The 15,443-nt window shown below is 60.0% G+C and overlaps 1 protein-coding gene across 1 annotated transcript; it reads right to left on the bottom strand.

The window, feature by feature from the left end:
- Nucleotides 1–483: 483 nt before the first annotated feature.
- ZFHX2 (zinc finger homeobox 2) lies at nt 484–13,386 on the bottom strand. The gene is given in 10 exon segments (XM_021695532.2): nt 484–1,463; nt 1,742–5,206; nt 5,382–5,505; nt 5,919–6,119; nt 7,757–7,815; nt 8,218–8,292; nt 9,803–10,043; nt 10,637–11,154; nt 11,342–12,740; nt 12,742–13,386. Coding segments are annotated over 10 exon segments (7,707 nt in total).
- Between the last annotated feature and the right edge of the window lie 2,057 nt (nt 13,387–15,443).

Genomic DNA, 15,443 nt, shown 5'->3' with positions numbered 1-15,443 from the left:
ACTTTCTTCTTTTCCTTTTCCTTTTTTTTTTTTTTTTTGGTGTTTTCTCAGTCAGTGAACAGCATGGGCTGACATATGTGTGTTTGCGGGGGGTTGACTGTGTTGGGGGGTGAATCCAGTGGGAATAAGGTAGTGGAAGATGGATTCAAGGATAGACCTCGTGTGTGGTGGGCAGGGCAGAGATGAGCGGACCGTCAGGATAATGAGATGGGTGTGCGTCTGTGAAGACGTGGGGCAAGGAGCCGCAGAGGAGGAGCAGTGTGTCTGGGGGCCAGGCGGGGGTGGGGGGGGCAGGGGAGCGGAGGCAGGGCTCTGCCAGAGGCGGGGCGTGTGAAGCCCACTGAGGGTGGGAACTGAAAGAGTCCCGTGAGGTGGGCGGGGCCGAGGGTCGGGGTGAGGGATGTGAGCTCCCACCAAACACCCCTTGGGGTAAGGGAGGGGGCCCTGAGGCCCTCCCCTTTCCCCCCATCTTGGTTCATCTGTTTATAAAGCTAGAAGTGTAGAGGTAGTAGTAGTTTTTGGGTTGGAGTCCGTGTGAGGTAATCTTGCTTCCTCTTTGGCAAAAGCCACAGCAGCCGTGGCGGCTGTGGCGGCGTTGGTGATGGTGATGGGTGGGCCCCCTGGGGGTGGGGCCGCCTTGCGCCGGTGGGCCGAGGAGCGCAGGTGGGAGGCCAGGGCTTCGTGCCCACTCAGCAGCACCTCACATGCCAGGCAGTGGTAGGTGCAGATGGGCACCCGCAGCGGGGGGGGCACAGAACCCCCAGGGCCCCGCCCAAAGAAGCAGAAGGATCTCTGGTGAGCCGTGGCTGGGGCCTCCCCATCAAATGCCGTCTTGCACTGGCGGCACAGATAGCGGTGGGTCACGTCCACGGTGGAGATGCCGGTACTGCCTGACAGCAGCTCATCAGCCTCCCCCGCCTCCCCCTCCCCTGGAGCAGCCAGATCGGGAGGCTTTGGAGGCGCTGTGGCTGTGGGCTCAGGGGGCTGGGGTGGTGGCTGGAGGAGGGCGTTGGGGAGCAGTCCGATGAGGGTCTGAGGTATCATGGGGTTCATGGGAAATAGCCCCTTCTTCATGCCATAGAGCTGTTGGAAGTAGGCCCCCTGCAACTGGGGGCCAAAGACAGCTGGTGGTGTCGCCCCCCCTGCAGGGGGCAATGGGAAGGGCAGGAATTGGCCCCCCAAGAGGGCTGGGACAGTAGCCTTCAGTGCTTTGAGGTTCTTGAGGGCGTCAGTGGAAGAGTTGGTGGGGGCTGCAACTGGCTTTCGCTCACCAGAGACCTTGTCCCCAGAGGGCTCAGGAGGGGGGCCTGGGGCAGGGTCAGTGGTGCCAGCTGTGGAGGTGTTAGTTTGCTCGGGCACAGGTCTCTGAGGTAAGGGGCAGCCTGGGCCAGCAGTCTGGACCACTGCGGTAGCAGGCAGGACTGAAGTGGCGAGGCTGAGGAGGCCAGAGGAGGCTGCAGGGCCTAGGAAGATGAAAGGAGTGATGAAGGATTAGCCACCTCCTGGCCTGTCATCCTTCCTGCTGTAGGCCACCTCCAGCCACACCCTCGCCCACTCCCACCACCTAGCTGCCACGCGCCCTCCCCTCCCTTCCCCCCCCCCACCCCCCCCCCGCAAGAGCCTGAAACTGAGGAAGGCCACCAGAGGCTGGAGGTGGGGAGAGTCAAGGAGGAAAAAGAGGGGCATGTCATTAGAGAGAGATGGCTCTCTCAAGTTCAACCCCTCCCAACTGCCCACTCACCTGAACTGAAAGGAGCTAAGCTGCCCAGTGGGGGCTGGGCCAGAGCTGGGCCAGACAAGAGGACCGGGGCCAGGCGAGGCAAGGCTGGGGCAGCCCCGAGGGGCAGAGAGGCAGGTGTGGTGGCAGGTGTGGCCTTGGGAGCCGGGGGAGCCTCGGGTGCTGGGGCCAAGTCGTAGCACTTGCTTTCACTCTTCAGCTGGGCTCGGACTGCCTCTTTGAGTTTGGCCAGGTGCTGGCGTGAAAAGAGATGGCCTCGGCAGGAGACATAGAAATCATACTTGACGTCGCAGTAGGGACAGTCAGTGCGCTGGGCTCCCAAGGGGCCCTCACTGCTGCCCCCAGCCCCGCCAACCGCTGCCCCCTGCAGCTTGGCCTTCTTTTCCTTGGCACGAGCATTCTGGAACCAGACCTGGATGACTCTCTTGGGCAGCCCAATCTCCTCCCCCAGCACCTCACACTCCTGCATGGTTGGGGTACGGTAGGCTTCGTAGCAGGCTTTCATGATCTTCAACTGCAGGCTGCTCATCTGGGTCCTGTAGCGCCGCTGCCCCATCCCATCTGGAACCCCAGCCCCACTTCCTGTTCCTCCACTGCTTCCTCCAGCCCCAGGGGACTCTGGTTCGGCCAGACTGGAAGCAGACGAATCGCTGAGATCCCCGGCAGATGGACTGCAAGCCTCGCTCTCTGGAGAAGCTTTAGCCGGCTCCTCTGCACCCTCTTCCTCACTGGGTGGAGGGGGAGGTGGGAGAGGTAGCGGTGGCTCTGGTGTTGGGGTGGTGGCCTCTTTCCCAGGTGGTAGAAAAGGGAGGGGCCCGGCGGCAGGGGTAACCGGGGGGTAGGGAAAAGCAGGTGCTTCCCGCTTTGAGGCCTCCCTCCCAGTCCCATCATCTACCTTGCCCAACAAGAGGTTGAACTTGGGGAAGGCTGCAGGGGCAGACGTGATGGGGGGCTTGGATGTTGGGTTGGGCACCGCCCCAGGGGTGCTTCGAAATTGGCCTTTCCTCTCCCGGGCCCTGGTGTTCTGGAACCAGACCTGCACCACTCGCTTCTTGAGCCCCACCTCCTCAGAGATGCAGTCGAGCATCTTGCGCGTCGGGTTGGAGTCTTGCATGTACCAGCGGTACAGGATCTCCAGCTGCTCTGGCAGGATGGTGGTGCGCAGGCGCTTGTCCCGGGGGGGCTCGCCCTCCCCTCCCCCCCCTGCTTCACTGCCTGTCGGGGACAGGCTGCCCTCCTCGTGCTTCCGTTTGAGGGGAGGCCCTGGCGCCGGCGGAGTGCCTGCCACCAGGGGGCTTCGCTCCCCAAACACCAGCAAGGGCAGATCCAGGAGGTGCGGGGCCGCACTGGGCTGCACGGATGGCAGGAAGTGTAGCCGCCGATGACTGGTCAGGAGGTCTTGGTTGGGGAAAGACATGGTGCACTGGTCACAAGTGTGGACCGGGGATGGTGAGGGAGGGGCCCTCCCTTCAGGGTCTTTGCCTCCTGGCTTTGTTGCCTCTGCTTGGCTCAGCTCTTCCCTGTCCAGGGGCCCTGGTGAGGGACCCTCAGGCCCTGTGGGGGGTTCCAGGCTCTGTTCCTCCTCTGCATCCTCCTCCTCTACCTCTTCCTCCTCTTCCCCTCGCTCTGCCTCTTCCTCCTCCTCTTCAGGGGGCTGGTTGTCATAGCATTTCTTGAGGTGCCGCACCAACTCGAAAACACAGGAGAAGGTGGCATGGCAGCGCCTGCAGCCAGAGGCTCCCCCGTTGCCTCCTCCGGTCGGCACAGGCCCACCCTCGATGGCATTTTTGCGTGCTTTCTGGCGGGCATTCTGGAACCACACGACCACCACACGGCTAGCCAGGCCCAGGAGACTTGCGAGCCGCTCCACCTCTCCATCCTTGGGGTAGGCACTGGTCTCAAAGAAAGACTGCAGGGCTTGGGTCTGGAACTCTGTGAACTTAGTTCTGGAGAACCTGCGGCCTGCAGGCACTAGGGGAGGCAGATTCCCTCTGGAGCCTTCTTCCTCCTCTGGGGGCCAGCGTCCTGCCCGGCTACACTCCTCAGAGGGACGGGTCCCCCCTGCCTCAGGCTCTGGGACCAGGAATGGAAGGCCCAGTTGGGGAGCTGGTGAATCCAGGGACCCATCAGGAGGTTTGGGGGGCTCTGCAGGGGGTGGGTATAGGCTGTCGTAGCTCTTTCGAAACTGAGCAGCGTAACGGTTCAGGGCCTCAAAGGGCAGAAATCGGCGGTGGACGTGCTCCTCGTGTGTCTTGAGGATAAGCATATTGGAGAAGAGTTTCCCACAGGCCCCACAGGCCAGCTTGTCCCCACCCCCCAGGGCCTCTGGTGGGGGGGGGGTCGGGGGAGGGGGCACAGCCTGCTTTCCTTCGTTGTACTGAATCACCAGCTCAAAGCCAAAGTTTTCTAGAAGGGCTTTGGCTGCAGTGCGGGCTGCTTCGTTGGGCGTTGAGGTGGGGGGTGAGGCGGGCCCTGCCTCATTCCCCTCTTCTGCCGTGGGGGGCCGCTCCCACTCCCGCTCAGCCAGCTCAGCCTTGGGTGGCAGGGGCGGGGGAGGAGGGGCGGCGGCTAGTAGGGGTGCAGGCCCAGCCAGTGCCAGCTTGGGCCCCACCTTGAGGTCATGGAGGTAGAAGGGCAGGAGCAGCTGTTGCTGCTGGAGCTTAAGCAGTGATTCGGGCACCAGAGGGAAGGGGGGCAGGACTGGTGGGGTGAAGAGGGGGGCTGGGAAGCGGTGCAGGTCCAAGGGAGGTGGGGGAGGTGACAGGAAGGGCAATCCAGTGGTGAAGCCACCAGGGTCAGGGCCCTTCTTCTCAGTGCCCACCTCCCCCTCCAGCTCGCCCTCCTTGGGCTCTTCTTGGCCCCGCTCTGGCCCCTCAGCCTTGGCGTCAGTCTTGGTCCCCCGAGATCGAGTCTGGTGCAGAACTGAACGCATGTGGATCTCCAGGGTGGAGCTCTGGTTGTAGGAGACTCGGCAGACCGTGCACTTGAAGGGCTTGTCTGTGGCGGCCGCAGTGGGAGGCGCGGCGCCCGCCTCTCCTCGGGCAGGGCCGGATGGGTCAATGGCAGCTTTCTTCATCTTGTGCAGGTGGGAAACAGAGTTGTAATGGACTAGGAGGATATTTTTCTGCGTGAAGGACTCCTTACACACAGTGCACTTATAGGGCCGGGCAGGGTCAAGAAACTTGTCCAGGGCAAAGTTGGTGGTCTTCCGATAGGTCAGAGGGTGGCGAGAGTCAGCTGGAGCGGGCTCTGCAGGGCGGGGCTCCCCGACAATGCCCTCTTCCTCCTCAGCCACGGTGGGTGGAGGGGCCACTTCTTCCACTGGGCCATCAGGCAGAGGGGCTGGAGATGGGGCTGGAGAAGGGGATCGATCAGGGCTTCCCGGGGGCTTGTCTGGGGCCTCGGCTGAGGGCGGGGGAGGCTCAGGAAGAGGATCAGGACTGGCTTCGGGGGTAAGGTGAGGGCCTTCTGAGGGAGAGAGAAGGGTGCCGTGAGACGGGAACTTTGTCTGAAGTCAGACCCCACCCACTCAATGTCTAGGGCAACTAGTCCTTGCCTCGGGTGTCCTCAGACCCTCCTTGGAATGTGGACCCCAGGTCCCCTTTTCCTGCCACATTGGCAGGTGTGCCGTCCCCATTCTTACCTGCTCCCTGTTCTCTGCTGGGCACAGGCTCTGGGGGAGCAGGGGGCTCTGGGGCATCCCCCAGCGGGCACAGAGTGGGCCCAGGCAGCACTTTGGTCGTAAAGGTCATCTCTACAGTTGTGGCCTGTAATGGAAGAGAGCCCAGTGACTGCCCACCCGCCACCCCCCTACTCCTGACGCCCTGCTTTGCACCTGCTCCCGCCCTGTGCCCAGCCCCTGTCCAGCCTCCACCCTCATCTTGGACTCGCGCCCCCTCACTTCTGCTCTTCCTGTGCCGTAGCCTGTGCCTGCTGTTAAGCAGCTCTTGTCTGGACTTAATGGAAATGAAGGAAACCCTGAGCTCCCTCACCGGGGAGCAGAGGCAAGCTCTAAGTTTCCCCCCAACACTAAAACCCCCTCAAACCTGTGGAATGCTGCTTCCTCACCACCACCCTCCCCGCCACGCACACACCTGCCTGGACACCCCTGCCTTTTCTTCCCCTCCTACCCGGCCCAAACGGGGCCTCCTGGTTGGGTCCTCCCTGAGCCAGTACTCACCACAAGCAGCAGCTTCTCCACGCACTCGGGCACCACATTGTGCAGGTGGCTGAGGTGGAAGTGCAGGGCAGGCCGGCCCACCAGCTGCTCCTGGCACAGTGGGCACCTGTACTTGGGCTGCACTGCATGCTGGGAGAGCGCATGAGCCCTCACCTGGTCGGGCTCTGGGCTCAGGAAGCTGCAGTACGGACAGCAAAACACCTGGGGACACACGGGGGTGGGGTGTGTGGAGCAGGTGTCAGGGAAGGGGGGCCCACCATCACCCAGCCCTGTGTGTGCGTGAACACAGCAAGATCCCCACGCCCAATTTAGGAGGAGTGAGCCCCAAACGAAGGCATCAAGGCATCACGCGGGATCCAGCGAGAGGCAAGAAGCTGGCTCCTCCCTCGTTTCCTTTAGATTGGGACAAAGGCCTAGGCTAGACTTGCCCTTGCTTTCCTTCTTTGTCCGGGCCTCTCCCTCCATTCTGGCCTCTGTCTCTCCTTGGCCTGTCTTTCCCATCTCTTCTGCCTTGCTCACTTCTCCAGCTAACAGTATGGCCTTGTACCTACCTCCCCCAGATTGAGTTTTCTTTTCTTACCCACCCCCACCCTGCCGGTGTCTTCTCCATGAAATGGCTCCCCTGCCCTCTGCATATCTGGATCCAGAGGCTCCTTCATCCCTGCCCACTCTGCCTCTCCGAGGTCCCTAATCTGAGTGTCTCCTGAAGAGGGGCCCTCCCTACCTGTCTGCTCAGAAGCCGGCTCATTCTCCCAGACGCTTAGCAGCTCCCACTTTCTTTTCCTTCTCCTCTTCTTAATGTAAACAAACACCACAGCTCCCCCAGCGGCCCAGGAAAATTCTGGCCTGGCTCTGCCGGCGCATTCCTGCCCACACCTCCAGAGGGATGGGGCCGAGGGAAGGACCTGTCTCCGCCTTAGTCACCTGACTGCCTGACCTCCAGCCTGCAGTTTCTCTCCTTGGCTCACTTCCTCTCCTGCCGGCTGGTGCCACTGGTCCAAGCCCAAGAACTGGGAGGAGGGAATGGCCCAAAAGGAAAGGCATCCAGATGCTCATTTTAATGCCCTCGGCCCTAGGAGCAGACATCTGGAATGGGCCTGCAGGAGCGAACAGGAGCAAGGAGGAGGGCCTGGCCAGCACTGTCATCTGTGGGAATGCAGTAATACTGCGCGCTGAGGTCCCATTTGGAGAGCTGGGAGGGGCAGTGTGGTGCCTCAGGACCCAGGCTGGGAGTCCCCTCAGAATAACACTTTAGAGCCATAGAGCTAAACCACCCAGGTCCTGCCTGGCCTAGGCTGAAGGCCCGAGGCCAGGTGACTTGGAGAGCTGCAGAGTTCGCTATCTGGGCTGGGGCCTCTACTCTCAGGAAGGAGGTGCCTGGATGCTTCCCTGCAGGCTCAGGGCCTTCTGCTGGAGATGACCAGTCTAGTAGTCTTTCTGCTCCTGACAGGAATAGAGAGCTGGGCAGCAGCTAGTCTTGTGGTTTGGGCTTTCTCTTTTCATTCCTTCACTTGTGTCTTCCGCCTTGCCTCCACCTGCTTTCAGCCTTTCCTACCTCAATACTGCTTCTGTCTCCCCTTCTCCCTCAAGTCCTGCCCTCCCTTGTCCCTCTGTGCTCCACCCCCTGTGTGGTGCTGAACACATAACTGGCCCTAGGTGGCGTTTCTCAGTGTGGTGTTCTGAGATAAGTCACAGGCCTGACCAAAATTCGGTCTACCTTTAGTCTGAAATCTGTGTGTAAAGCTCTACCAATGAGAATTTTAGGCTTTAGAATATGAACAGATCTCATTAACACCAGACCCCCGACCCCAGCTTTTCCCAGTTATCCCAGTTCTGACCGTGGTCTGGTTGGCATTGTCTCCTGGAGGGCCAGTCTTGTTCTCTGCCTCTTCAGAAGCTGAAAGGAGAGGAGATTAAAGAGATCTGACAGCCCTCCCTCTTCCTTTCCAGACCCCCAGTCCTTAAGATGACCTGATTTGTAGCAGAGAGCTTCCAGGGTAGGTGTTGGACTCTGGGGAAAGGGGAAAAGGCAGGAAAGGACAACGCCACACTCAGTACAGGGAGAAGAGGCCCAGAGGGGCCAACCCCAGGTTAACGGGATGGCCAGGTTTGAGCTTTTTGGGGCCCTCCCTCCTTTCCCTCTGGTGAGTCCTTTCTTACATCAGTTCGGCTCCCCGCGCCCAGGAGGCCTTGCCAGGCATCTGGATTACTGCCATGTCCCCTGTGCCTCTCAGACTGTATGGGGTGGGGGGGAATAGGGGGCAGGGTGGAGGGAAAAGGGACCAGTTGAGCAACTCACCCAATTGTTCAGTTTTGTTCTGAGCATCTTTTTCAGGGGTGGGCGGCTCAGCTAAGGGGGTGACAGGAGGCTTCCCTGTGTAGGAGGAGGGGAGAGTCAGCTTAAGAGTGAAGCATCGGGGCGCCTGGGTGGCTCAGTCGTTAAGCGTCTGCCTTCGTCTCAGGTCATGATCCCAGGGTCCTGGGATCGAGCCCCGCATCAGGTGCCCCATTCGGCGGGAAGCCTGCTTCTCCCTCTCCCACTCCCCCTGCCTTGGTTCCCTCTCTCGCTGTGTCTCACTCTGTCAAATAAATAAATAAAATCTTAAAAAAAAAAAAAAAAGAGTGAAGCATCAGGAAAGGGAGTACATAGGGCAGTGGAAGTAGGACAAGCAGCCAGGAGAAGGAGAAGATGGATGGATGAGCCAACAGGCTGGAGAGGACAAAAAGCTGCCAAAAAGAGAGGATGAAGGAGAAATGGCAGGGTTAGAGCTAGGAGGGCCTAAGAGATCCTGTCTGTGAGCCCAGCCCCCCTCATTTCAAGATGAGGAAACAAGTCTGGCCGTAGGCAGCAGAGATGGGGCCCAAGTCGGCTCCCCATCTTGACTGGTCCTGGAGCCCAGAAACAAAAAGGGAGGGGCACTGGAGAAGGAAGGTGAGGCCGAATGGAAGCAGGTGCGGCGAACAGGAGGCGGCAGGTCTAGCTGGGAGAGGAGATTACCACTCAAGTAAGAATTGACAGATGTGTAGGAATTTATTTTCGGTGGCAGCCTAATTAAAGTGTTAAAGTTCCTTAACTCCATTCAGCCCTGCGCCAGGATCATTAGCTATTGATCCGGGGCCCTCCGGCACTTAACTCCAGCCAGCATATTGGCAATTCAATTAGCACCAGTCAATGCTGCCTGTTCCTGGTTCCTGCTGCCCGCACCCTCACCCTCGCCCACTGCCGCCGGCCCCTACAAAGCCCGGATGCCCGTGCCCACCTCTGACAGCCCCTTCCAGGCTCTTCTCCTGCACCCTCTGGATCAGTGGCGCCTGGCTGGCTGTTCCCGGTCTCTGCTGGTACAACCTCAGCTGCCTAAGGGGGACCCTAAGCCCAGCCTTCAGGCTGAAGACCTCCTAGGAGACAGGAAGAGGCTGGGGAGCTCGTCAAGGGCTTCCTCTCCCTGCTGCCTTCGGGCCAGGCCCCCAGCTCCCATCTCCTTCCTTCACGCCCTGGCCCAGCACAAAGTGCATCCCATTCTTCTGTTTTTTTACTTCCTCTCTCCTTCCTGACCAGCTCCTGCCGCCCCCCAGCACCTAGCGTTGCTGGGACACTGGTCACCATTCGGAATCGCTGGGTGATTCCTCCTCCCCTCCCTTCCCGTTCTCTGCTCTCCACCCAGCAAAGCCCTGCCCTTCTCTGCCTCCTCCCTCCCACGAGCCTCCTGCTTCCCCCTTCACTGGGCCGCCCCACTGCTCCCCAAGTCCGGTTTTATCAGCCCTTCACGGCTGGCTCCTTTCCACTTGCTCTCAACTGCGCCCAGACCCGGTTCTCCTCACTGGCATGCCCTTCTCCCCAGCCCCAGCTCCCGCCGCGCGCCCCCGCCCAGCCCCGTCTTCCTCACCGGGAGTCCGGAGCTGCCCGTGGCTGAAGCTCAGGATGCTCTGCAGGGCCGAGAGCCCTTCCTCGGCCGCGGGGCCGCTGTGCAGCAGCTGCAGGCGCCGCTGGGCCTGGGCGTCGCGGTGAGCCGGTGTGCGCAGGTGCTGCAGCACAGCCAGGCGGGAGGGGGTCTCCCACGCACACAGCAGGCAGCGGAAGAGCCCCAGCTCGGCCCCGGCCGCGGCCCCCTCCATCTCCAGCAGAAACTGGAAGCGCGGAAAGAGGCTGCTCAGGCCAGAAGGGACAGGCCCCTCTAGATCTCAGGGGCCCCCTCCGCCTTCCCAAGGGGAGCCTGACCAGCAGCAGCCCCTCCCGCCCATCCCTTCTGCCCTCTTGAGCACGCCCTTTTCCCTCCTCTGGCCACCTGGATATTCATGCTTTTTCTCCCCCATCTCCTTCTCTTCCTCCTACCAATCCTGGCCTCCCTCCTGGTAGGTGAATGGAATCTGCTTCCATCCTCTTGAGCTGGTGACAAGACGGCCTGAGCAGACAGACACCCCCCTCCCCCTCCCCACCCCCCGCTCTAGTCTCAAACACCAGAAAAACTGAATAAAGTACTGGATTCATTTTCTCTGAGTCCACCATCCTTTGGTCTCCTCTCCACAACCGTCTCCAAAAAGTTGATGATTCTGGTACATACTTGCCATTTTATCCAAGCCTGCCACCCTGGGTTTTCCCATCGCTCTCCCACTCGTGGGGGTCTCCTCGGTCCACCCCCATGCCCTTCAACTCTTCTCTCTCCCCAGGGCCTCTGTGTCGGGGCCCCTCAAGTGCCAGACCCTCCCTGGCCCACTCTCACCTTATAGATCTGGCTGTTGTCTTCATGGGCTGCACCCCGGGCGTGCAGCTGCATCTTCTCCTTGCTGTTGGACTCGAAGTCGCAGATGTTGCAGCGCAGGTGCAGCGGGGGCATGGAGCCGTAAGGGGCCCCGTCTCCCAGGGGCCCCGGGGACGGAGAGCCCATGGCCCCGCCCCCCTCCCTCAGGTGGGCGGCCAGCTGGTACTTCTGAGCATGTTTGTCGGTCTTGAGGTGGAGCTGAAAGTTGGCCTTGAGCTGGGTGCCATAGCAGCAGAGCTTGCAGCGGTGGGTGTCCCCGGCCACCTCCTTCCACTCGGCCTCCGGGAGGCTTCGGCCCATGCTGCAATGGTAGAGCAGCAGCTCCAGGCTGTCCGTGCTGAAGGCCTGGCACACCAGGCAGCGGAACACCTTCAGGGACGGGCTGTCATCTGGGGGCGGTGAGGTGGGCAGGCTGTCGGACAAGGAGCCCAGGAGCTGACTCGGAGGCAGGTGGGTGTCCGGTGAGAGGCTGCCAGGGGCTGGGCGACAGACACAGATGAGTGGCCCAGGGAAGGAAAGGGACGGGTGGGCAAATGAGGACAGTGCTGAGGGAGGGAGCTGGGGTTACTGAGTGAGGGGGGGGCGGCCCTTGGGAGGAAGCAGGGACTTGAGTTTGGGCCCGGGGAAGGGAGGAGGGGAAGCAGGTGCAGAGCCCGGGCTGCTTACCGGCTGCGGGGAACTTGCGAGCAGGTGCTCCGAGGTGGTGGAAGCCGTTGAGAAGCAGCTGGGCTTCCAGGGGCTTGTCCGGCCTCAGCCCGGGGCCAGGCAAGGGAGCCTGAGGCTGCCCTAGGGCCTGCGGCCCGAAGTACTGGAAGAGTTCAGGGGGGGTGGCGGGGGCAGCTCCTGCCGGGGGCGGGGGGCCTGGCCCCACCAGCCCGGGGGGCAGGCCCAGCGGCAGCCCCTGGTGCAGCATGAGGACATTCTGCATGTGCTTCTCGGAGGTCATGTGGATGCGCAGGTTGCGGGAGATGTTGGTCTCATAGCTGCACACCTTGCACTGCCAGGACGATTTGGTCTTGGGCTCCTTGTCCCCGGCAGAGGGCGGGAGGGACGCCTCCGGGGAACTGCCCCGGCCGCCGGGGCCCGCCTGGAAGCCCTGCAGGTTGGCCAGGTGCTTGTCCGACTGCGTGTGGATGCTGAGGTTGCCCTTGGTGGTGGTGGAGTAGTTGCACACGTCGCAGCGGTAGGGCTTGTAGCCGCAGCTGTAGCTCTCGCCCCGGGCCAGGCGGGGGTGGGCGCCCCCCGCGCTGCAGTAGCCGCAGTGGCTGTTGCTCTCGGGGTGCTTTTCCCGCATGTGCACGTCCAGGGTCTGCTGGTACTTGTAGTGCCAGTTGCACTTGGGACACTTGAGCGTCTTGCAGGAGTTGCGAGAGTGTAACAGAGACATGTGGCTGGACAGGCTGAGGCCCTGGAAGGCCGCAGGGGCCGGGCTATAGTCTTCGGCGAGGCGGTAGGGCTGCGGTGGGTCGCAGGGGTTTTCGGGGGAGCCGACTGGGGCAGGGAGAGTGCCCCCCTCCTTGGAGGCGGGTGAGCTTTGGTTGAGGGGGGGGCAGAGCCCTCCATCCTCTTCTTGCCCCTCGGGGAACCAATCCGGCCCCGCCTCACCTGCTGCCATCAGCGATTCTTTGGCTTCGGTTGGGCTGGGGTCCCAGGTGGCGGGGGGTGTGGGCGGGGAGGGCGGGCTGAGGGTCGTGACTTCCGCAGGCAGGACAGGAGCCTGGGCTTCTGCCTCAGGGGGGCCATCCTCGGGCTGGGCTACATTCGCCTCCGTGCCCACCGTGCTGCTATTGTCAAGGGGGGCTTCTAAAGGGGGCCGAGCAGCTGGTTTTGGTTCCAGAAAGCTTAGGAGGGCCCTGCAGCCCTCATCTCCTGCCTGGAGGACAGCTGGGTTACCGGGCAGGCCCAGGTGGTGAGCAGGGGTTAGCTTCACCCCATGAGACTGTGTGTGACCCACGAAAGCCTGGAGCCTGCTGAAACCCAGGCGGCACAGGACACAGAGCCAGAAGAGTGCCCTGTGGTCTCCTCCCCGGCTCCCCGTAGGGCCATCTTTGGGATCTCCGGGGGGGGGTTGGAGCCAGCTGGTAGCTCCAGAAGGCTCCATCCCTTCCCTCACAGGTGGCCGGAGATGGCGCTGAGGTATCATGGGACAGAATTTGGTCAGAAGAGCTAAAGCCTTGGATTGGGTCAAAGCCATGTTGGATGTGAAGGGCAGTGAGGAGTGCAGGGGGCGGGTGGGCAAGGAGGGGCAGGCTGGGCTCTTCCTTGATTCCCACCTCGCCCCAGGGGAAGCCCTTTGGTAACAGGAGTTCACTGCCACCTGACAGGGACAGCTTGGCCACGAGGTAGGCCTCGCCACCAGCTGTGAAGAATAAATGGTTGCTTAGGTCCACGGGAGGGAGCCCTCCTCCTTCTTCCTCCTGCTCCTTGTCCTCTTGCACTCCTAGGTCCTTTGGTGAGAAGCCACCACAGCCAGGCTCTTCTCGGGGCTCCCCAGTCTCCTTTGGTGGGACGAGGCCACAGCCCGACTCCAGGGCCTGTCCCCCTGGCTCTGAGGGCCTCATGCTCTCAGAGCTGGAGGGGGCAGCAGGGGGATCTTTGGTGACAGGATCAGCAGGGGTGCTGGGGAAGGAGGTGTCCGGAGGCGGGGACGGGGCATTGTGCCCAGGGGTGGGGGTGGTGCCAGTGGTAGAGGATGCGTTAAGGGTAGCCATGGCAGACGGAGGAGTGCCGGGGTTTCATTTCAGCGTGACAGCCAGTAACCCTGGGTGGGGGGGAACGTGGAGAGAGAGGGGGACCGTGAGGTGGCAGGAGAGACAACCAGCCAGGCAGTCAACCCTCCAGATACTCCAGCCCCACTCTCTTCTTCCCCGAGCACCAGACTCAGGTACCCGCTTGCCAACGTGAAGCTTCACCTTAGTACTAAGTCTTCAAACTTAACATGTCCAAAATCAGAACTCTGTATTTCTCCCCTGAACTTGTTCCTCCCATCTTTCCTATCTCCAAAATTGGTACCTCCATTGATCTGGCTGCTTAGGCTAAAAGGCTAAAAGGTGGACGCCTGGGTGGCTCAGTTGGTTAAGCGTCTGCCTTCAGCTCAGGTCATGATCTCAGGGGCCTGGGATCGAGCCCCAGGTCAGGCTCCCTGCTCTGCTGGGGGTCTGCTTCTCCCTCTGCCCCTCCTCCCACTCATTCTCTCAATCTCTTTCTCAAATAAATAAATACAATCTTTAAAAAAAAAATCAATAAAAACCTAAAAGGTTCCTCTTGCCCCCACCCATATGCAACTGGACAGCAACCTCTCAGACACCTGTCCTGTCCCCCACCAGCGTCGTCTCCACTAGCACCTGGGTGGCCCCAGCCACTGCCCTTCCTGAACCAGGGCAACGGACCCCACGGTGGCCTCTGCTCCCACTACTGCCCCTACAACCCAGTCTCCTTCCTTCCAGCAGCCAGAATGATCTTTCACTTAATTCTCAATTAGGAAAAATGCCAGGGCGCCTGGGTGGCTCATAGGTTAGGCATCTGCCTTCGGCTCAGGTCATGATCCCAAGTCTCCGCATCAAGTCCCAGCCTCAGGCTCCCGGCTCAGCGGGGCGTCTGCTTCTCCCTCTGACCCTTCCCCCTCTTCGTGCTTTCTCTCTCACTCTCTCTCTCAAATAAATAAAATCTTAAAAAAAAAAAAGAAAAGAAAAATGCCAGACCTACCTATATAAAAGTAGACCAAATAATATCAGGAACCCTTTCATACTCATTACTCAGCTTCAATAGCCACCTGACAGGGACACCTTGGCCGGTCTTGTTCCATCCATATCCTCACCCACTTCCCCTTTTCCTATATTGTTTTAAAGCACATTTCAGGTATCATAAAGAAGCATCTTTTAAAACGTAAATTGTACTATATTCTGCTTAGAACCCATCCATGATTTCTCACTGCACTGTGAGTAAGATCCAAACTCCGTCCCTGATCTACAAAAGGATCTATCTGATCTGGTGCCTACCTACTTCTGACACACCTTAAAACCCTCCACCCTGCCTGGCTGGCTAGCAGCAGCCCACTGGCCTTTCTGTTCCTCAAACACGCCAAGTTCATTCCCACCTTAGGGCCTTGCCTAAGCTAAACAGCTTACTCAGTCTGACAGGAAGACTCTTCCCTAGACCTCTGCTTAGCGGCTCGTCTCATTCAGGTCTCTGCTTCCATATCCCCTCTTCCAACAGGCCTTCCCGCCCTACGGAGGCTAACATGCCCTGGGGGTTACCTTCTTCAGAGATTTAGCACTACCCGGTATTTCCTGGTTTACTTATTTCTCCCTTCTAGAAGGTAAGTTCCAGGGGAGCAGGAACTCTGCTTTATTTATTATTCTATCATTGGCACCGAGAAAGATGCCTGCCACATAGTCAATATATTATCTGTTGAATGAATGAACTCTAGGAAAAGACCCTCAGATTTTCCACTCGATGAAGGTTTGTTTCCCTAAGTTAAGGTCCTCTAGCCAGAGAGGCCACAGTGAATTTTCCCTGGCCTGCAGGTGCCCTCCAGATCATCCATCTCTGGTCACAGCATGTGGAATAGGTGGGGGCTTCCCTGGCCAGTTGGAAGACAACAGCTTCTATGTGATTAACCTCCTCCTCCCCAAAGAGATTAAAAAAAAAAAAGTAACAGTAATATTATTAAAAGCTATCTAGGTACATACACCACGGTCCTGGCACTGTGCTAAATGCTTTCATCAATAATCTCATTTAATCTAACAACCACCTTACTTTACAGATG

The sequence above is a fragment of the Neomonachus schauinslandi genome, chromosome 9 (genome assembly GCF_002201575.2).
Source record: "Neomonachus schauinslandi chromosome 9, ASM220157v2, whole genome shotgun sequence".
Taxonomy (NCBI): Eukaryota; Metazoa; Chordata; class Mammalia; order Carnivora; family Phocidae; genus Neomonachus; species Neomonachus schauinslandi.
Note: the sequence above shows the minus strand (reverse complement) of the source record. Positions and strands in the feature narration are given on the sequence as shown.